At 35.8% G+C, this 23,214-nt stretch overlaps 2 protein-coding genes across 5 annotated transcripts in view; one reads left to right on the top strand and one right to left on the bottom strand.

The window, feature by feature from the left end:
- The window catches only part of tspan2a (tetraspanin 2a), a 25,885-nt gene extending 10,185 nt beyond the window's left edge, over positions 1–15,700 (top strand). Inside the window, exons 3-8 of the mRNA XM_067460335.1 lie at positions 6,635–6,732; positions 8,835–8,909; positions 9,008–9,091; positions 9,186–9,251; positions 12,092–12,175; positions 14,192–15,700. Coding sequence (XP_067316436.1) covers positions 6,635–6,732; positions 8,835–8,909; positions 9,008–9,091; positions 9,186–9,251; positions 12,092–12,175; positions 14,192–14,257 — 473 coding nt within the window. The 3' untranslated portion in view covers positions 14,258–15,700. The remainder of the gene's footprint in view (positions 1–6,634; positions 6,733–8,834; positions 8,910–9,007; positions 9,092–9,185; positions 9,252–12,091; positions 12,176–14,191) is intronic.
- slc25a55a (solute carrier family 25 member 55a) lies at positions 15,365–23,214 on the bottom strand. 4 transcript variants are annotated; one of them, XM_067460331.1, is made up of 10 exons: positions 23,098–23,214; positions 21,685–21,798; positions 20,909–21,034; positions 20,483–20,538; positions 18,326–18,416; positions 18,104–18,222; positions 17,039–17,231; positions 16,793–16,947; positions 16,635–16,710; positions 15,365–16,516 (listed from the first exon to the last, which is right to left on the bottom strand). In XM_067460331.1, the coding sequence occupies exons 2-10, from the start codon at positions 21,699–21,701 to the stop codon at positions 16,357–16,359; spliced, it is 993 nt and encodes a 330-aa protein (XP_067316432.1). In that variant the 5' UTR covers positions 21,702–21,798; positions 23,098–23,214; the 3' UTR covers positions 15,365–16,356. The 4 variants fall into 4 exon arrangements, with proteins under 4 accessions (XP_067316432.1, XP_067316433.1, XP_067316434.1 ...); XM_067460332.1 differs by lacking the exon at positions 23,098–23,214 and adding an exon at positions 21,884–22,007; XM_067460333.1 differs by lacking the exon at positions 23,098–23,214 and adding an exon at positions 21,915–22,003.

Here is a 23,214-nt window from a genome sequence, read left to right as displayed (position 1 = left end):
TCTGTAATGGTGTATCTGATATTGGTTTTAGCTGTGATGAATGAGCGGGACACTGATAGTTCTTGCTAATAGCTAAACCTGATTTCTCATAGGAGATGGCTTGTAACTGGTGTCGGTTAATTATAAAAACGTAATTTCCCCTATAGCTCTGGTTTAGTCCGTTTGGTGAGCTGCTGTTGGTCAGAATTGCTCTTCTCTCCATATACCTCATTGGTCTTGTAGAGGGAGTGGTGCAGTAATTCCTTTATTTAGAGTGGTTAGGGTGTTGATAGGTGTCACTTTTTGTAGAACGGTGTTTAAGGGCATTTATTTGCACATTGATAACCCGGATTCCTGCTGTTTTTCCACTCGTGGCAGCAATGAGATTATTTATATATATTGGACTGATGACTTGAAATACATTTAAGCTCTTATAATGGACAAACAACTACTTTGCAAGTGCTAACCTCAATGATTATTAAACAAGTACTGGGTCTTGACGTCATATACTGAGAGATATCTGATCAGCACTAGTTAGTATAACTTAAGACAGAAATGTTTCACTGATGTCTTGGCGAGAGTGTATACGAAAAAGAAGAAGTGACAGATGCTTTATAAAATAACAAGGATTTCCTGGCAATATGCTCATTCTTGGAACAAACAGTTTCTACCCAGTAACAGACAAATATCACTTGGCAAACAACAAGGTGCTACAAAGCTAATGTAGCAGATGCATGAGACAAAAACAGGAAGCAAGATGAAGAATTCAACAAAAATACATAGTTATAGATAAGGCATTACATTATGATCCTAATAATGTGTTGATCACAATTTTGCTGCCAAAACAGCCCTGACCTGTCGAGGCATGGACTCCAGTACACGCCTGAAGGTGTGCTGTGGTATACGACACCAAGATGTTAGCAGCAGATCCTTTAAGTACTTTAAGTTGCGAGGTGGGGCCTCCATGGATCAGACTTGTTTGTTCAGCACATCCCACGGATTTGGACGCCAAGTCAACACCTCAAACTCGTTGTTATGCTCCTCAAACCATTCCTGAACCATTTGTGCTTTGTGGCAGGGTGTATCCTGGTGAAAGAGGTCACAGCCACCAGGGAATATCATTTTCATGAAAGGGTGTACATAGGGGTGGGGTATCGATACAAGAACAGCATTTTCAGGAACTGAACTGCAATTTTTTACCTTAAGATCTGTGCATATAACGCGGGGAAATAATACAAATGCAGTAATACAAACAAAAAATACAAACTCTCTCACACACGTGCACAGTGAGGTGTTTGTGCAGTAGGGATGTCACAATACTCAATATAATATTGAACCGTTCAGTACGGCATTCACGGTTCAATACGCGCTGGTGAATTGCGTTTATTTTCCTTCCGTTTTGCATTTAATTAATAATTTCCATTTCCCTCAGTTTGAAATGTTCCTCAGTTTATTTCGGCTCTTTTTGAGTGTGCATGTGAGTCTATGTGCTGATTTGAGCAAATATCCAATCATATGCACTAAAGTAAGGGGTGTTTACCCCCGTTTTAAAACCTTGCCCCCCCGTTTTGCATTGAGCGCACACACTAAATGTCTGTCAAACACACGTGATTACTGGACAGTCTACTGGACTGCGCTAATACTGTCAAATGCACACAAGGTTAACTTATAAACACAGTCGGTTATGTCTAAAGTGAAAGTAAAATCACGTGCGTCTATATATGAGATGTGAGCAGATGTGTGTCTTCAATTGACAGCAGAAGCCTAGTGAACCGCTTGTCCTTAAAGGGACAGTTCACCTCTAAAATGATGTTAATAAAAAAGACCTTTAATACAGTAGCTTTTAATAAATGTTGTATATTGAAGACTATGTAGTTTTAATTTAAGCCTACATTTATTCATTACATTTTATACTTAAATCCTACTGTACATCTCTGAGCTGCCACCGTAAATCTTTATATATATTTATTTTATATTATACAATACACTTGGAATGTGTACAAGGGTTTTTAGGTGAAGTTTTAAGTTTAAGTTAGGGTTTTCAAGTCTTTTAAGTAAAATAAAGAAAGAGTATTGCAATAAAAACATTTTCTTCTTAACCTTTTTCTGTTCCTGTTGCCTAAGATAAGAATAGCAACAAAAAAAAAAAAAAAAAAAAACGAAAAACCGTGGTTAAAAACGTATGTATTGAACCATGGACTCTATTGTTGCATCCCTATATTTATATATTATTTATAACACTGACTTCTTAGTTCAGATTCAGTATATGCAGATGTGATACCATGTGAGAAGCCATATTTTATGAAAATTATACTTATTTTAGTAACAGAAGTGGTTGAAAGAAGTGGAAAAATGATTTGCATCTAAAGTGTCTAGATGTATAAATAGGTTTGTGATGCATCAGTTAACGGGTGATTGGGGTTTTTTAAGCGAGTTAAAATCCTAACAATAAGCTTTAAAAAAAAAAGTCAGTATATCAAAAACTGTCTAAGTGAGTTTCTGGTGAAATGGTTCTGTGAAAATGTACTTTATACTGTATGTAAACTGTATGAAAATTATATCACTTTTTAAAATAAATGCATGCACATGTGTTACTTTTTGCATTTTGCTTTTGTGTTATTATAAATGTATTAATAATGTAAAAAGAGAATGAAATGTGAAAATATTAAATACAAATAAGTGGCAGAAGTAATAGACTATATAATTATATAACTCTTATCTAGTGCTAAGGTTAATAGTAATATGGGTGGGTACTGTAGGCAAGGCAAGCTTTTTTATATAGCATATTTCTTAATGCCAATTCAAAGTGCTTTACATAGTAATGAATTAGAAGAGTGATAAAGTATGCATAAGAAATAAGAATACCATGTGTAATCATTAAAATAAAAAGGATAGTTAAAATAGTTGTAAAGAGAATTCTGTCTGCCTGTTTCTAAATTCGAGTACCCCTATCTTAGATGGAAGAGATGGAGCAGGTGTCCAATGTCTCCTAGACCATACAAGTCGGTCCAAGAAAGGCTCCGGTAGGGGACGTTACCTTTGCCCCGCAGGGCCTGCCCTTTCTTGAGTCCGCTTTTTTGCATTGTCTGCTACACAAGCAGAATGAAGTGAAGCACACTGCTCTCCTTTTCCAATCTCTCCAGTTAGACAGCCCTAACCAAAAATAATAATCAAGCATAAGAAAAGGAAATAAACAGTTATAAAGATGATAAAATGATGGTATATATAAAAAATAACAATAACCAAAGATAAGAACAAAGGTAAACTAAAACAGTTATAAAAGAAATAAAAAGATGATGCATAGATAAAATAAGATGCTATCTGTACGCTCATGAGACTGCTGTGCTGCGAGGTCACTTATCGTTTGCATGCGTTTTTAAGCATTGCAGGTTATAAACAGGTGATCTAAGCCATTGAAGCACAATTAGCAGAGAAAGACAACTCGTTTAAGTATATGTGCTCGCTAGTGAGTCTGAGAGGCGCGTGACATGAAGCCGCTGCTAATAGTGTGTGAGAACTGAACTGAGGGCTTTTCGCCGCCTAATTGGGCTTGAACGGTTAAATACACATACTTATGTGTCAAAGTGACCATGTATTTTCACATAAACAGTCATTTATGTTTTGAGTGAACATTAACAGCTAAGAGAGATAATGCACAAGTTGTATAATGGATCTGTGCAGTCAGACAGTATCCAAATTCACCTGCCAATCAAACGACAAAAAAAGAGAAAAGCTCTCTGCCCTTGACTGAATCATTTTTCTACCTTTATTAAGAATAAATGTATATTTAATTTACACAGTAAATATTATGCATTGTTTTATATATATATATATATATATATATATATATATATATATAGTATGATTAGTATATTTGATAAGTTAATACATTTTATATTATTATCTAGTGCTTACGGTAGTTTTTAGGGTAGGTTATGTCTTTGTTCTTTTGTAGTTAGTTTTCTTTGCTCTTTCTGTATGAGTTATCTTCAGAAAGCTTTTTTTTTGCATCGTAGCTGTTGCTTTATTTTGCATTTCAGCATCCTGTAATATCCATTTTATAATTCCAGCTGACAGCATGTGATCTACCAGTCAAATCTTGATTCATTTGCTCAACTTTTTTCTGTTCTCTTCTTGCATCATTGGTAAACAACAATCGCCCATTTTCCGTTCTCTAATGAGCACCTGAATTGAGTCCTGGCATGCTGAAGAGAGAGCTCTCTGCCCGTTTATAGATGTTCAATCAGTGTTCGTAGTATAAGGAAAGCAGGAGGGCTGTTTTTATGAAATGCCAGCATGTTTTCCATCCACTTGGCTATTAGGAAGTCAGGAGTAGTGGGGCCTTGGTGTTTTTAGCTCACTGAAATCACAGAGGACTGTCAAATCTCCTTTGTGCTGTCCTCGGAAAACAACATTATTTTCTCCCTTGGGGGTTAATTATTGTTGGTTGAGATGCTTGTCTTCCTTTAAGCCTTAATAAAACCTTGCCAAAGCTTTCTGGCCAGCCTTTTGGCCTCCTTGACTCCTTTGAGGATGTAAATGTCAGTGGAGTCACATCTGAAATGTAAACCCGTGTTTAAGAGTGGAAACATGTTTGAAAGGTTGGCTCTTAATTCATAGGCTGGTGGTTGAAGCGTATTTAGCTGCGTTAGCTTGCCTAAAGTGGCGAGGGAAAGCAGTTGTTCGCGAGGGAGACTGCGCCATCCTAGCAACGGCGGCCTCGAGTGAGTGTGGCACAGCAGACGTGTCAGCGCCCTGCGTCTGGGGTGGCTCAGTTGTTGCTATGGTGAGATAATTGGCAGGAAGAGGAGAATGACAACAAGATCATGAAGATCCCGTAATCATGAATGTCCAAATAGACCTGAAATGTTATGTCTAACAACAGTTTTGCATTTTCTGAAGAAAATTAGAGTGGCGTTTGCTCATGCAAAACCTGCTGCCACAATGAGTGACTGTTGTGCATTCCTAGGGCGTTTTCGGTTTAGTGCTTGTTTATCAGTTCATTTATGAAAAATGACCATTTTATGTGAAATATGACCATTTTGATTGTGTGTATATATGTGCATGCAATCAAAATGGTCATATTTCACACACACACACACACACACACACACACACACACACACACACACACACACACACACACACACACACACACACACACACACACACACACACACACACACACACACACACATATATATACACACACACACACACACACACTATTAAACTATTATTATTATATTGTGAAGTATTATTGCATTATATTATAAACTTGTTTTATGAAAGGTTTACATAAGTTTAATTAATAATAAATAATAATACAAATAATAAGTTATGTTTTGCAGTCTAATAATCTATTGATTAGATTATGTATTATTAATATTAAAACATTTATCATGTATTTATAATGTAATATAATTATAATTATTAATCTTAAATTATTAGAAACTTTGTACAAATGTAATAAATTAATAATAATAATAATTGTATTGTTATATTTGTTATAAATTTGTGCAAAGTTGTTTTGCAATCTAACAATAATATAATTATTATTATTATTAAATAATAATTATATAATTATTAAATAATATATTATTTCAATTATTACTATTAACTATACTGTGAAATATTGTTATATATTCTGAACTTTTTTGTGAAAAGTTTACACGAGTACAATGAATATGTTTTATAATAATAATTAAGTATATTATTAGTTGTTTTGCAGTAAAGTATTGGCTTGGTTATTATTTAATATTAATAATAAAATATTTATAATCTGTATTATTAAATGTTTTATCATTTAATGAAAAAGCATACAAAAATTATAACATCCTCTCTGTTTATGTTTAACTATTTAGATCCTAAAACAACTTAAATATTGCTCTAAAAACAGGCTGTTTTGTTCACATTCCAGATCTTAGATTTTTTCCCCCCTAAAAATATAGCATTGATGCATAATGCATCTTTTCTTGGACAAACCAGTTTAGTTCAAACACACCCGATCTTAGTCAAATCCGCCCATGATTTTCCCGAATCCGTAAAATCTGAACCTTTCTTCACAAGTTAATGTGATCGATACGACCAATGAAACCGGCTGCAGGGCAAGGTTTGCGCTTAACTGTTTTAAGAATCAAAATTACACCGGTAAATATGATTAGGCCTCAGGGCAACGGTTGAGCTTGTGGTGTCTGTGTGTGTGTTGTGTCCACAAAGACTGTTTGTTTCTGTTGAGCCGGGCCTTTGACACTCTGAGTGTTGGAGATATGTGAGGAGGAGCATATTACACTTCTCACACCCCTGCATAGATGCAAAACGCTAAAATTGTGTTTTTGTGTGGGATTGTTGCTCACATCGAGTGGGAAAGTACCTAACGCGGAAGATTTTGACCATCTTCAGGAAATGCCCACTGAACCTTGCTTTCACTCTCAGTCATCTAAAAGTACATCTGGGTGATCTGTTAAAAAACAACAACACTGTATTTACAGTATATGAGCATTTTGAAAACTAATAAATGATTTTATTACCTATTGATGTTCTGCCATCATCTGGTGATATAATGAACTGCGTGCTGAGATATTCTAGATTTCCAGCTCAACTTTAAATGCACTAACTTTACGCGTGACACTACTCTGTTCTGTTCTCCCCGCAGCGGTGTACATCTTGATCGGAGCAGGAGGTGTCATGATGTTGGTGGGGTTCTTCGGTTGCTTTGGGGCCGTGAGAGAGTCACAGTGTCTTCTGGGATCGGTGGGTAAGAACTAGAGGTCTTCTCGAGTCCTGAGATCTGTACCCGACTTGAATCGTCTCAAATCACTTCTTTACCCCAACCCGACGAGTATAAATTCATTTTTAAATTAGAAAAACACGACCCCAGACAGATCCGATTAGATTAGACCGGAGTCCGACCCAGTGGCAATTTTTTTCAAGCCCGACTCTACTCGTCTGCACCTGCCTGCAGTCGAGCGAGGTCTTGTTCAGCCGGGTATGGCACAGACCACAAATAAAAACCACCACGGCAGGTGGAGATTTTAAAATATGCCTTGCATATCCTTGCTTATTTGTAGTTTACAAACCTTACATTAGCTGTTGTTAAGCCATGTTGCCAAATAAAAGCTTCTTTAAGTATGTCAGATTTTTGTGAAAATAGGTTTTCCATGGATTTTCATGAATTTTTTGTTCATTTGATGTGGTACTTCATATAGATGGTTTTCTTTAATTGACGTCTGGCGACAGTAAATGTTTTTTCTCTGAGCGAGCATTTCCTACTAATTAAAACGCTCACAAGCTTAATGTTGCACCACAAATGACAAGGAAACGTTAATATTAATTATTCTCTCTACACAATATTCAAGAGGGTTTGATTATGTACAACAGGGCTAAAGGCACACCTTAAGACAAATGCAGAAAAATAATATACAGTATGTTTTTATTGAGCACTGATGAAAATAAATCATATAAGTAGTTTATTCTGTTTAAAAGAGGGGCGAGGGGGGCCTTTTACCCCACACGCAGTATTGATACAAATACTTCAGCTTAAATCATATTTTTAATAATATTATTAAGTTAATAATTGTTCAAAACAATCACTTTAGCAAAGTTTCAGCTATTTTCTGTTTATTTTGATAACCAAATGAATGTATTTTTCTTTAATAAATATTTTGTAATGTAACAATGTTTTAATTATTTAATAAAGTATTGGAAATCCTGTAATAATGCAATATAGCTTTACAATAGTTACAATAAATGTGATATTTTATGATACTATAAATATGATGGTTTCATTATAATGTTGATTTATCTTTAAGGTGGACACTTGCTACTTAAATATACAACATTTTAAACGCATCAAGTATTAAATTAGCACACAATCAACTGCGCTCGCATAAAGGATTAGACTAATTTCCATGTGCAGCTTGAAAAGTGCTGAGGTGAGTTTTTGTGCCATCTAGTGGTTCAGAGGGAAATGTACCCTTTAGCCCCGTTGTACCATATATGCCTGGAATAATGTAGAATTATTTGTTTTAAATAATAAAATATTGTTGAATGCCTAAAACGAATAATGAAAGGTTGGCATATTTTGGAAGAGTTTGATCTTCTCAGGGTCTATCTGTAAAAGCACATTTATTTAAAAGTTCCCAAGACCAGAGGCTACTAATATCACACCCGACCCGTCTCCGAGTCACTGGTCAAAGTTTGCTCTCAGTCCTCGGGTTTACGGATCAAAGTGGACCCGTGAAGACCTCTAGTGAAGAACTACACAACAATAAATGAAGAAATGCACTGAAACACTTTCACAATCCCCATCTGCTGCTTGCACTACAGTAATGAATTACAAACTACTAATTACATCTTCAACTGTGTAATTAGATTACTGTACTAATTACTCTCTTTAAAAAGTATTGCATTATTTGTTACTAATCATTTTTTAGTCAGATCAGACAGAATAAAAGAGCAGTTTCATGCTTATCCTTGTATTGTTCATTCAAATAAATAATATAAAATTGCATAAATTGTTCTTGAGTTAATTAAAGTATTTAAAGGAAGGTTATAATAAAAACATACATTTTATCACTAGATGTTTAATCTTGATGTTATTTTATATAGAATTGTCATGAAATCAAAATGGACTTTTTACTTTCCTAATACATGTTTCTGGTCTCATTATGCATGACACAGGTCAAACAAAAAGAAATGTTTGCATAATCTAAACTAATCATAAGCACAATTTCATTTTTACTTTAAATGATTCTTCAGTGATTTAATTTAGGTTAGAATGAATAACCTTCATGGTATCCGGTTGAATTGCAGTTAGTATTGACAAACTAAAGTGAAGTCTCTCTTCTGGTTAGTTTTTCGCTTGCCTTCTGCTGATCTTTGGTGCAGAGGTCGCTGCCGGAGTCTATGGCATTTTGAACAAGGAAACGGTACAGTATTTTAATGCACGTGTTCATTTATTATTTTATTGAGCATTGTTATGAAATGAACTGTCATCTAATGAGTCATCTCGCACATGTGTTTCTAGATCATTAAGGATGTACAAAACTACTACGATTCCGCCATGCGAAATGAAAACGGGACCAAAATTGCCTCCATGTATCACAATGTGGTCAGTCAAGCGTTTGAATTTACAAACACACTGTTAGTGAATGATCTGTGGCTATAGAGTCTGTGTGACCGTAATGTCTGTTCTTATTTCACAGCTGGAGTGCTGTGGGACTGAATCCTATCGCCCTAATGAACTGTGTACTAGTGGCAGTGCTGAAATGGTATGTTAAAATGCCCCGTCTGCTTTTATTGCGTATGATAGAGGCCTAAATATTTCACGTCTGCCACTTCATCTGCAACTGCAACGGGACATTTTAGATAATTTTTTTTTATTTCAGTGGTAGCCCCGCCCACAGTTAAATCACATTGGTCCAAAATTCCACGGCACATGTTTATTACCTATCAAATGTGTTCTGATTCGCTGAGAATGTGTTGCTAAAAAGGTGCCAGCCAGCAGCTTATCATATTCACAAAACGTCCATGGCTCATAGAACATTTTGTCGTATAACTAAAAAGTTGATATATCAAAAGAAAGAACAACAACAAAATAACATTTTATTCTAGCTTCATTTATTATTTTTCAACACTTGAATGTGGGTAAAAGTGTTAAGTGCATAGCGTTGCTCACCTTGCTTATATATTTTTGTTTTTAAACCGTTGTTTTTTTTACCAAAGCTCCAGTACGTAATGGCACTTGCGTCTGTCTCTCGGGAATGCACTGCAAATGCTCTAAAGAAAGCTAAAGAACAGCAGGAATGAGATCTACAGCTCTCTGCTTGCAGTATGTTGGTCACGCTCATCAGAAAAAATAAGTGGCGTGGTCATTTTTATCAATCGAACCCGGGTGTGCACCAAAAAGTGCTAGTGTGAACTAAAGACTCGCAGGAAGGACACATTTCCTACTCAAATGATGAGCAGTTCTGACACAGGCCCTTAGGTGGCAGCCATGTTGCTCTGTACGGTGTGGAGGGAGGGAGGGGTGCAGACCAGTGGAGTGAGGGAAGGTAAGAGGGGCTTAGAGAGAGAAATGAAGCAGACAGCGGCAAGATGTCCCATGAGTCACTTGATCCGATAAGCCCACAGGGGCACAAAGGCGCCAGTATTTTATTTATAGCAGACACGAAGGCACATTGATCGGCTGAGAAACATGATGTCACATTGTGCATCAGTTGTCAAGTTCATACTGTCAGTTGATCCCAATCAGCAAAGCACATTAGAAAAGAGATACCACAGACATAAACCTGTTAGCAGTGTTTACAGCGGCTGTAGCCTATAACATCAGCTGCAGCCCTTTCAGTGTGTGTGTGTGTATATGTGTATATATATAATATAAAATACACTACATGTATACACTAAGATATTTGACTATTTTTAACTCTTTTCCCCACTATGGATGGAAATATCCAGCTTTCCGTGTTTTTACTGTTATACGATTGGATGCGCTATGACATATTCTGAAAGGGGACAGCATCTCCAGATCAAAACACAAGATGCATAAGATGCATATGATTACATATTCCTTGATTCTGCATCATATGTAAAAACTAGATCATCAACATTAAACAGCATATAGATCAAAACTAATGTTACTGAATGAAATGTCGGCTCAGGACGAGTTATAGGACTGAAGCTCTGTAGTGCTGATGATCATCTCCTCCATCTGTGTTTGATCATCGCTCTGAATCTCATCTCCATGTCGTTTTTCACAACAAAGGGATTTTTCTCGGCTTTTTTTGCTCGTGTTTTTTTTTAAATATGAAACTTGCCCACATTCAAGTGTTGATAAAAAAGAAAGCATGAAGCTAGAATAAAACAGAGGCTCTGCTCTTTCTTTTGATATATTGCATGTTCAGATATTCATACAACAGAATATTCTGGGGGCCATGAAACTTTAGTGAAAATGGTCAAAACCGCTGGCAGGAGAAGATTTTAAAGAAGAACCCTTCTGCTCACCAAGGCTGCATTTGATAAAAATGCAGTAAAACATTATGAATCAAGCTCAAGAAATACGTCTTATGGTTATCAATAGCTATGTTTCCATTCAAAGTTGTGAATTTAAGTTGTGTACAAAATTCTGAAATTTCATAAAAGAATTAGCAAATAAATCACCGTTTCCATGCCATGTGTTCAAGAGAACAAAATGCTCACTTCCTGGGAAAATGGTGCAAAATATCTGTTATAAAAATGCAAGTTGCTGCAAACGGTGAACACCGTGGCTCTCGTCATACATCATGAATGATTTTCTTCTCATAGCACAGACGAAATGCAATTAATGCTGTCGCGTTGCGATGCTGGTGTTTGTGAAAGCAATTGTGTGTTCTGAGAGGGAATTAAACCTAATCATTGGTTCAGGAACTTCAGAATGATTAAACCAACATTTGAGCTGCTGTGCAGTGAAATTGGACCTCTGTCTAGTTATCCAATCACATTCTCTGTTAAAGCAGTCACATGTTTTGTTGTTGTTGTTTTTTGCTGCACATCGTTGAATTTATTCGGCGAATGTATTTCCATCATTGCTTGTACATGTTTTCTTCTTATCAGATCAAATGTATCTGCCAACTGAGTGCATAGGTTTTTAATTTAATGTTTTTATTTATGCACATCATGCCATTTTCATCTGGCGTTTTTATTTACATTTAGACAATAAATAATCAACTTAACATTGTAGTGCATTATTTTTAATAATGCATGCATGCAAACATAAACCTACAATGTGCTATTCAGTTTGCACAACCATGAAGTAGCCAGTGCTCATACCTGCTTAATTTGATAGGAAACATTGTTATGCATAGTTAAGGGATTTTTGCATGCATGTTTGACAACAAAGATGTGATGTAAAACAGTAATAACCAATAAATAATTCATAATAATTGTTAGTTAGTTAGTTATAAAGAGTGTGCATATCTGCTATTTTACAACAGTTTTGGTGGCTCGTCCAATCAGATTTGAGAGCTTGAGCAAATCCTTTTTTAAGAGCTAAATTAATAGTGGACAGATGTAACTTGTGTATATATTGTTTTAATGCCACACTCATCTAATTTCCCTTTTAATGGTTTTCAAGGATTGTGTCAAAGCTATCGAAGAATTCTTCAATGAAAAAATCTTCATAATTGGATACGTTGGGATTGGCATTGCTGGAATAATGGTAAGAATATGACCCTAACAAACTTCTTTTTGTGAAATGTTATGCTTAAAGTCGAGTCAAATTTATTTGTATAGCACTTTTCACAATGTTTCAACTCAGCATTAAAAAAAAATCATGATGTTAAAGTTTATCATTTATTAACACTTCCCCCGCCCTTGACAGAAATGTCCGGCGTTCCGTGTTTTTGTGTTCTCAATCTATATCATTCTGAATCCGGTCTGGATGTAGACTTTGATAAAAGCATGATTTTCTCAACATTTTGCTCAAAGGGTTGCTTTTATGAAACTTACCAACACTGATAAAAATGTGTTGATAAAAAGTGTTGATAAAAAAAAAAAATGCACTAATCTAGAAAAAAATCTAAACTAAAGCAGAGGCTCTGCTCTTTCTTTCAATATATTACATGTTTAGATATTCATACAAAGAAATATTCTTGGGGCCATGAAGATTTTGTGAAAATTATCACAAATGCTGCCAGTGACAAGCCTTATAAAAAAAAAACACAAACGAGGAAAGACCGGATAGTGAGAAAGGGATAGTTCAACGAAAAATGAAAATTGCCATCCAAGATATAGGTGACTTTGTTTCTTCATTGTGAAGATTTTTTACTCTAATCGCTGCAGTCTGTCAGTCGTGTAATGCATGTGACGGAAACACATGAGAGTATGAGAACTGAGGTTAAGAAAAACATGCACATACTAATCCATATTAAACCTGCAACACACATTGATGTCCTAAGACACATAACAATCGTTTTGTGTGAGAAACCGAACAGTATTTGTAAAAATGTTTACCTCTAATACACACCACTATGCCCAACAGCCTTCAGCGCGATCACTTCCGGTCAGTGAGATCTGGACACTATGTTGCATAAACTATTGCGTATTCTAGTCACCTATATCATGGATGCCATGGGGGGAAGCAGATAAACATTAACTTTTCTTTTTGAGTGACCTATCCCTTTAATATCTTCATGCTTTATGGTTGCATTTAGCAAATTGGAGCTAGGAATATAGTTAATATTTTGTGAAGATACAAGCAATCAAGCAGTTGAAGATGTGCTATATAGTGTATATCGCCCCAAACAAGTATACAGTATGTATGCAACTTTATATAAAGAGCTAGCGCTTAATTGTGCGACTAAATAAAAAATTATTATGTAATGCGTTGATCTTTCATTTAAGTGTGGTTTGTGTTCAACCTCCGGTGTCACAGACGATGCTTAATAGGGTTAGTTCTCCCAAAAATGAAATTGATGTCATTAATGACTCACCCTAATGTCGTTCCTCACCCGTAAGACCTCCGTTCATCTTCAGAACACAGTTTAAGATATTTTATATTTAGTCCGAGAGCGTATGCACAATATACTGTTCATGTCCAGAAAGGGAATAAAAACATTATTAAAATTATTCCATATGTTACAAAAACTACGACTTTATTCAGCATTGTCTTCTCTTCCGCGTTTGTTTTCAAACCTCAAATAAAGATTCAAACGGTCATGAATCAGTGTATTGATTCATGATTCGGATCGCGTGTCAAACTGCTGAAATCACGTGACATTGGCTTTCCGAATCATGAATCAATAAGCTGGTCCAGTTAATTTTGGACCAAAATGTCACATACTATTTGATGGACTACTTTGATTATGTTTTTATTCCCTTTCTGGACATGGACAGTATAGTGTGCAACTGTGCATACGCTCTCAGACTAAGTCATTAATGACATAAATTTCATTTTTTGGGTGAACTAACCTTTTAAACTAGTCCCAGACTAAAATGCATGTTTGAGCTGTTTTAACTGAAAGCAACTTGCACTGGTGTCTTAAAATGTGTCAGTGCCATTGTTTTGTCTCAAGCTGCACACCAATCTTTTTTTATTTATCTAAGGCACCCTTAAATGTCTTATTTGAACTAAGGCCTAACCCCATCTTAATTTAAGCCCTGTCTGTGAAACCGGCCCAAATGCTTTTTGGGAACACCGTCCACCTGTATTTATTGTGTGTAACTGTTTCAACAGATAATTGGCATGATCTTCAGCATGGTTCTTTGCTGTGCCATTCGAAACAGCAGAGAAGTTATTTAGGAACCTCACAGTTCCCCTCTCGCCCAGCTGGACTGTTTCAAAGCCCATCTTCTTTGACCTCATCGGACCATCATTTTCAGTCTTGGGAGCAGGGTGGAGGAACTCCCATGAGGCACTGTGGGTCTTGTGGTAATGTTTTGTGAAAAGCATTCTGTCTCTGTCTTTTCTGTTCCTTGCTTTGTTTGAAGATGACCTCCACTGCATGGACTGCTACTGTAACCCCATTAATCTTTACTTTGTCTACAATTTTTTAATACTGAATTATCACAAAGGGTGCATCAGTGTACATCTCTCTTTTTCAAACTTGCACTCTGGGTCCAGACTTTCACAGTGAATTGGTCATTTACTTACTGATGTAAATAAGCTCTTGGTTACCTCTTCTTACTGATCCACTTATTTCCATGTTATCTTAATGTTATTTATTGTGTGACATAGAACAGAATTTATGTGCTAATAGATTATGGGTCATCTGTTTGTGTTTTGCTGGTTATGAATATTTGATTATTGTAATTTTGCCACATCATAGATACTGAATGAAGCCACCGAGTGGATGAGTATGATTAAAGACCTCTGACACAGATTGTCATGCTTGAACTCAAGCGTGAACTCAAAATTAAACCCATTTGATTTAGTACCGTTGCTGGTTCTATTGTCAAAAATTCATGCACAAAAGAGTGCATGATATTGAGGGTTTGATTCATGTTGACTTTAAGAAGTGTCACGTGTTTAAGTGGTTAATGCACATTAACTTCAAGTGGCCGATTTTGAATCAAACAGCTTTAAGGAAAATCAAATTTAATTTGCAATTACTGTAAAAATTGCACATAGCAGCTAAATCAAAAATCTAAACTCACCCATTGCTGCTGTCTTCTGTTCAAGATTATGACCCACTAGTTTTATTGATTGATGTGCCTTTCTTTAAACCTGACAAAGCCCAATTATAAGCATAGTTTGCAGTCACAGTAATGTGCACAATTGAGTTTGTAGTCTCAACTTTAGTTTTTTTTTTACTCTTATAATGCTGCATGTAAATGGCTTTAAAATTAGAAAATATGATCACGGCAATAAACCCTGAACAACATTAAAACACAGCTCACACGTAAACATTTGTTTTTTTTTATTTTTGCAATGTTGAATAAACCCATTTCCATTGAACAGAAATGAATGTTGCATTGAGGTGTCACTGTCGGTGTTAATACTGTAGTCAAAACGTCAAAGCACTTAAATATACAGCCTTTGTTCAAGGCTAGGTCCCTCAAACTTCATGAACAGTTTGTCTACCATGTTCATTTAAGGCAAACACATGACCTGAAAATAAATGACCTACGCTTTGGGATCAGAAATGTCAACAAGCTACAGTTGTAACATGTGCTGGTCCATGTAAAGGAAGGAGAAAAATAAATGCACGTCTACAAAATTGCAAAATAAATTGCATAAATACGATATGCATCAAACGTTGGTCTGTTTTAGGTAATCAAGATAATGCTGAATTTTAGACTGTACCTCACATACGTTCCCCAAACATGTGCATCCGATGGAACAAAACAGAATAAAAGCATTCCCTAAAACTATTGACAATTTAGAGTTGCATGGTCTGAAGGCTTCAAAAGCATTACATAACCCAATTGTTTAGACACTGAAAAGTGACAGAACAGAAATAAATCAGTTGAGTTTGGAAAAGGAAAAAAAGAGAGAATGCAAGTTAATACAAAAAAAAAAAAAAAACTGTACAAAATAGATAGATGAAGGGAAAACGAAAGTCAGGAAAATCTTTAGTGTCATTACAGGGACACCGGTCTCCCTCATTGAGGGGACACTTTCACATATGCTTCTAGAAAATGTAAGCAGGTTAAGCACTCTCCTCCAGACATATCCTTACCAACAAGTGCAAAATGCTGGCTACCGCCCATCAAATAAGCCTGTAAACCATAGAGGAAGTGCGGTAAGGCTGGATAAACTCACAGGAACTTAACCAGAGTAGAAGTTGTCGTTCTCTTGACAACTCTACCATCTTGATTAATGTTTATCTTTTCTTGTAACTGTACAGTTGGTTGTGTAGCTGCCACAGTCTTGGTCGACTCAGAGGTAATGGGGTCTGTTCAGTCAGAGATTAGCTTTAGGGGGGACTGGCTCATGATAAACTCTCCGACACCGACAAAGTACATGACCTGCACAATGCCGAACAGCGGCGCAATGACTAGAGCCCTGCAAGCTGCACCCTTCAGGAAAGCAGATGGCCCTTCTCGCTTCAAGATCTTGCTGTAGGAACAAAGAAACAAATCAAAGGTCACACACAGTAGATGATATACTCACATTTCAGAATTACAGATTAGTTAAATTGTAACATTTAAAACAAGTAATGGGACTGATGCATCACCTGAAACAGTCAATTATGCCATTGTAGGTTTCCTCATTGGCTCCTTTGTTCAGAGACTGCAGCCTGGTTTTAACCACTGTTAAAAACAAAAGGCAAAGGTGAGCATGTGCATTTCCTTTTAAATGTGCACCAACAGGGCTTGAGGAAAAAAAGCTTACCATCACATGGGTTGACGGCAACAGCAGCGGTGGAGCCCGCAACACATCCAGAGATGAAGGACCAATAAAATGGTGCAGTATCTTCAGGAGAGGGCTTACCCAACTTGTTCAAATTTGCAAACAGAGGGAAGTAAACAATCGAGAACGGTACGTCTCTAAATAAGAGGGAAAAAAGAAAAGGTTGCATTAATGTCTCATTGTGAATGTTTGCATTTAGCAGTCACTAAAGATTTCACAATGCATTACCTCATTAGAGTTGCTCCGAGGCCTTTGTAGAGTCCCTGAATGCCTTGCGTGTGCAGTAAATCTCTTGCGATCTGGGTGGCAGATATGGCCCTGGATGAGGTGTTTGGTACCACGTTGTAGGAGCGACTCAGCACTGCGTTTGTGGTTGCCAGTCTATTAGGAGGGATGATGCCTGGTTTTCTCTGCTGTGCAGCTGTGAAGACGATCAGAAGAGATGTTCTGAGTGAAAACTACAATGCTTAAGTATTTGCATATACAAATTTCAAAAATAAAACAACATCTAACTACATATTCTAAGTACAAGTTTCTTTTCACTACCTTTTTTTCCCCTTCTCTTCCCCTCTTTTTTTTAATCTATTTTTATTTCCCATTATTTAGCAGCTGTCTATTGTGTGTTTTTCTTCTTGTTTGTTTCCCCCCCACACTATATGTATTATGTATAATAACTTTATGCATTTCATGAATTACATTTATTTTTTGAATTTAGGGTTATGCAATTGATTTTCATATTCCAAAGATCATTAAAACAAGATAATCGGAGTAAAAATTGTTTTCATTCCTCCCTAAAGGTCAAAACATCCAAATAAGCAAGTGTTGTAAAATGCAGTCTATTGTTGCTAAACTGCAGGACATGTTTGATATTAAACTCTCTTTTACAGCTTAATGCACTTTTAATAACTGTTATAACTCTGTCCTTTAAAAAATATTTAGTATGTATTTTTGTTCCGTTCTCCATTTTGTTTGCAATTGGTTTCTTTGTTCTTTTTGTATTGATGATGGTTTACTTGTCTTGTGTAATTATTTGAGGACCTTTTTCTTACATTAGGTATCCTAGTATTAGTTTTTGCTGAAATATTGATAATTGTGAAATTTCACTAATATATTATAAAAAACATCTTGTATTGTGAAAGACTCAGGACCATACCGCACACCAATAATAGTGTTGAAGATTTTTGATTTCAATATTGACCAAAATAATCGTGGTTATAATTTTTCCTAATTTCCCCTAATAAAGCAGCCCTACTAGATTTCACAGCTTCAATAAGCACAACAAGGAAAACCTACCTAGTCTCCCAGCATCCTGCATTTGAATTTTCAGCATCTCCATTGGAGTAGTGATGATAACCTGGCACATGCCAGCCGCACATCCAGCCAACATCTCTTTAAACACAGACAGCCCTCTCCTGTAATAATCAAGGCAATGATTATGTAACGGCACAGATGTTATTTGTTTTACCTAACAATTACAATATGTTGAATAAACACCAAAAACAGTAACAAACGTACCCATCTTTAGAGAGATGGTGACGGAAGAAATCATTGGCTGCCAATTTGATGGCCTTCTCAGGAGTGACCAGTGTAAGATTAACCGCAGCACCTAAAAGACAGACAAACATAGGGTTGAGGAAAACCACTCCACACCTGATCACAGATCAGCAAACACACATTCCCCACCACCATCAAACCAGGTATAAATCTAAAACATGACCTTATCAAGTATCATTAAATTAGTTAAAATAAAAAAGGCACTAACAGACTAAAAATATAAGCAAAGCTTATGAAAAAACTGAGATGATGGAGGGGGATTTTACATATTGTGAACAAAATGAAAAATAAAAAGCTATTATATAAACAAACAGGATAGAAATATAGAATAGAAGATTCAATATAGAGAGACAAAAGAACAGGCACATTCCAGAAAGAGATTGATATTAGGGCTGTGCAGTATGACGGTGTATATCGTGCAACAGTACAAATGTGAGATTTTGCCATGCTGTGTATGCAGCGATAAATCTGAAAAAGACCGCTTCCAAAGAAGACCTCTTTGTTGATGAGTTAAATATGCAAAGTGCAAACTGCAGCATAATAAAGTAAATCAACTGATGTGCAGTCACTGCTATTTTACAAGAGATTTAAATGTTGCACAAACAATTATATTCATAATGTACAGCTGTTTTGAGTCTTTTGTTAAATAAAGTAAATAATCAGTTGTGTGCTAGACTTGTGAATGAAATTACTTTTTGTTTTCTATTAAGTTTAAAAGTTAATGAATAATTAATATAAAAAGAAAATAAGATTAAGTAACATTTATTTGTAAAGCATTTGATTCACTAAATAACTATAATGATGCCTGTATTTGATAATTTAATATATTACTTCAACTCAGGCAAAAAAATTACTGATATATACATTTACAGTAATGTAAGAATTAGTTCATACTGCCCACCCCTAACTAGGACTATTATTTTAAGATACCACTGCGTTTGTTGAAACAGCAGTTGAAAGAAAAAAGAAAAGAAAAGAAATAAAGCAGATAATGAGCACAAGTGATAGATGTTACAGAACATGGCAAGATGGGTTAGTACTGAATGAGACAAGAGCAAGGACAGTGAAGAAAGTGGAGGAAAATAAAATGATTCTACAAACAAGTAGTAAAAGTAAACATGAAAATGATTCAACAATTATCTATAAATAAACAAAATTATTAAAAAAAAATTGGTGCCTAATTGTAATAAAGCAGAGTGGGTAAGAACCATGATAAATGATTTGCCTCCAGCGTGGCTGCGCCTTATCGGCTAGCCTTCACTATCCCAGCGGGGACCCATGTCTGTAACATGAAAAACACAGATGCAAACAACAGCATTCCTCACAGAAATGGAGACCCGGCACAAAACACCGACTCCAATCTCCTCCAAACTCTACTGATAACTCTCTTCAAGGATACTTATATTGGTCAATTGAATAACTGGAACCAAACAACCAAATGTAAATTACAACATGTTTGATTTGCCTAATTTAAAAGTCAACCCTCTGATGCATTAAATATTAAACACATTTCTTAAGATTTTACAACAGCATCTAAATCATTTTTTTTTTTTTTTTTTTAAATCTGCATTTCAAAAGACTGGCCCATTTAAAATAAAAAACATGGGTAAATATTGCAGTGTACTTCACTTACACTTGAGCCATGTTTAATATGTGTGGTCATGAATATGTACAGTCATGTAGAATTATGGCCAATATAAAATTCACACCACTGTGTTTTGGATGTAACATCACACCCTGAATGGTTAAAATGCCACTTTAGTGGACACTATGCATCAGGGGGTTAAAAATAAGGGATGTGTAATGCTCTAGGTTGATTGTGTGTCCATTTTACCAAGCTAAGTATACTCTGAACAGTCTTAAAAAAGGGTGACCTAAAAGTCAATACTTTAGATGTTGGGGAAATGCTTAAATATTGCTATAAGAGCTACAAATAGCCCAAAAAGGTCTAAGTTTACTATGACCAAGCTATTCTAGTTCATTCTGCAAAGTCATATTGACCGGATTCCTCAAGTCTAGTCAGGTGTACCCATCATGCCATATAAAAAAAACTATACTAATCTATAAAAAGGCATACTAAACATAACACTTGCGTTTAAATAATCGAGTGAATCTTACCTCTATACATGCCAAAGTATCCCTCAGATCGTACCGTTTTGATTAGGCAGTCAATCCTGAAAGACAAATAAGAGGTGTTAACATGGACCAGTCTGCCCATTTCCACAAATTAACCTTTAGCAACAACAAAAGCCATGTGGTTTCGGAAAACCATGCGTGCGTTTAGATCATGCATGGGACATGGTCTGGGCTTAATCCTTATAAGACTTTGCAGTGACCATAGCGGCTGGACCATCATGTCAGGCGGGAACTAACGCCTGACCATGCATCACACATTCCACTAGGATTAGCTACCAATGCAAGGCAGCTTATCAAATCAAAGTGAGGGCTGACGCACAACCATGACATTCAGGAGTGTCTTATAATACCACTAATTCTGTGTTTTTGTGAATTGAAACAGAAATGTACATTTTCGTCAGCACTTACATGCTCTTGTAGACTTGCTGGCCTGGCCTCTGGTTCTGAAGCCTGGTCTTAGCCAAATCAATGGGAAATACACAAGTGACCCCAACGATGCCAGCAATGCCACCATTAATCAGCTTGGCGGGAAGGCTAGAGGATAAGCAACAACAAAAGTTATTTTTTTTTTTTATAATAAAAAAACACCACACACAAATATATTAAAATTAAAATGTATAACTAAAATGCTGTACTAAATTCCTTAAACATGATATAGTATACTATAAAATAAGAATTTATGGGGCTTTTTTTATCTTTATTATTCTTACGGAAAAATTATACATTTTTCACAAATTATTTTTTTTAATTAAATGACCCCATTTTTTTTAAACTGTAGTACATATTGTTAAAAAAGATTTTAAAGATTTTAAAGTCTTTAACTTTTTATTCAATCAAAGAATCATCAAAAAAAAAAAAAAAAAAAAGTATAATGGATTATACATAAAATATTAAGCAGCCCAACGGTTTCCCATATTGATATACATCAGCATATTAAAATGATTTCTGAAGGATCATGTGGCAATGAAGACTGGAGTAATGATGCTAAATTCAGCTTTGCGTCACAGAAATAAGTTACATTGCAAAGCATATTCAAATAGAAAACAATTTTGAATTAAAATGACTAAGTAAATTCAAGATTGCGTCTGTTAATGTTCTTACATCAAATAGACATCAACAGAACAATAATTAATTAAATAAAAACTATGCTAAAATGTCTATAAATAATGTATATCCTCCTGTACCTGATCTGTTGAGACATTATGAAATTTCAGCGACTTGATAAAGATTGAGTTTGATGAGAGCTTCTTGTAGCGATCAGTGAAGGAAGAAACGTTACAGACCACGAGTGCTGATACCTGGAAGTAAAGACACAGAGATGACTGTTAACTGCCTGATATAAGCCCGTCTACACGTACTCTAGAGCGGGTAAAAATAACTTACACCTCACTGTCATTAATCTCTTCCTACGCACCTCATGACGCTTTAATCCACGGACCAAAACACTGACCCTTGAAAGGTCAAACGACAGACTCACTTCCGGGCCGGCTAGTGTGCAAGTGCGCGCGCATAATGTACTAGTGCGCCTGTACGCATGCGTTCATTCAGGCAGGGGTTTGTCTTTGTGGCGTGTAATTGTATTTACTCAGCAGAGCAGAGATCCAATGTTATGTATTTAAAAAAAAATAAGAACACTGTAAAATGTCTTTCTACTTATACATATTTTTTATTATTATTGTATTTTATGTCTTAGCCTGTTGATTCAATGTACCCCTGACTGTGTTAGAATTTATTTTAAACTAATAAAATAAAGAGATAGCGGTAGTCTGTGATGGGAAATCCGACTCATTTCCGCGAATCGGTTCTTTTGAACAGTAGGGCAGTTATTTTACGTCCTGACGTCATCACGTTGTCCTTCAACACCTCGCCGAATAAATGTTCTAAAAACGCTCAAATAAAGCCATATATATCATATTTTTTTTGTCTCTCTCTTTTCTAAAGGCATCTGTTGTTGACTCGATAATCTTAAGAATTCGTTTGTTTGAACAACTCATTCAAACTGGTTTTACAAACTGGTTCGAAAAAGAGTCGATCCAAAAGAATGGATTCAAATTCACTCCACAAACCTTTAACAAGATTGCTCGAGACCTGACATGTTTCAGTGATTGACATTCCTCTAACATTCCTCTATTGTTTTAGGCTTGCGAATAAACCGAAGTCTCTGCGTGTTAGTTCTTATGCAATTTACAATAAATGAGGTTCTCGAGTCTTGTTTTTTTTGCGAGATAAAGACAAACTCAGTGGCAACAAGACAATGAAGCATCAATGAATGAAAAGCGTACACTTGAAAACTACAAGGCGGATAAGGAAATTTCTAGAAAGGCGGAAATGAATGAACGTTAACTTACCCGGCTGCAACTAACGGTAGTTAAACTGCTGGTTAGTTGCAAAGTAAAACCGGTTTAAATAAGTCAAACACTTAAGAGAACACACCTCCACCCCTGAAGATATTGCGAGTAAACTGACCAAATATTACTGTTTGTGCGGAGAGCTCGCTCGCTGCATAACATTTTAATTTCAACTACATTATATTTTAACTTCTAGATTATTACTAGAACATACAGCTGGTTTACGCATTTTCATAAATAAACACTCACCTCAGAAATCGTTCAAATATTTTAATGAGTTTCGGTACTAGAACCTTCCACGCCGAAGAAATTTGAATGAATGTCTGAGTGGAAATTTCCTTTCAGCTTTAAAATAGGAGGCGGGCC

Source organism: Pseudorasbora parva, chromosome 12 (genome assembly GCF_024679245.1).
Source record: "Pseudorasbora parva isolate DD20220531a chromosome 12, ASM2467924v1, whole genome shotgun sequence".
In the NCBI taxonomy this organism is placed as follows: domain Eukaryota; kingdom Metazoa; phylum Chordata; class Actinopteri; order Cypriniformes; family Gobionidae; genus Pseudorasbora; species Pseudorasbora parva.
Note: the sequence above shows the minus strand (reverse complement) of the source record. Positions and strands in the feature narration are given on the sequence as shown.

Bases quoted from the DNA above. Each gene is read 5' to 3' on its own strand.
- slc25a55a (XM_067460331.1), bottom strand. The intron at 16,711-16,792 runs GTAAGCTTTTTT...TGTTTTTAACAG, and splicing joins TGCCGTCAACCCATGTGATG to TGGTTAAAACCAGGCTGCAG. The intron at 16,517-16,634 runs GTGATGCATCAG...TTGTTCCTACAG, and splicing joins GGCATAATTGACTGTTTCAG to CAAGATCTTGAAGCGAGAAG.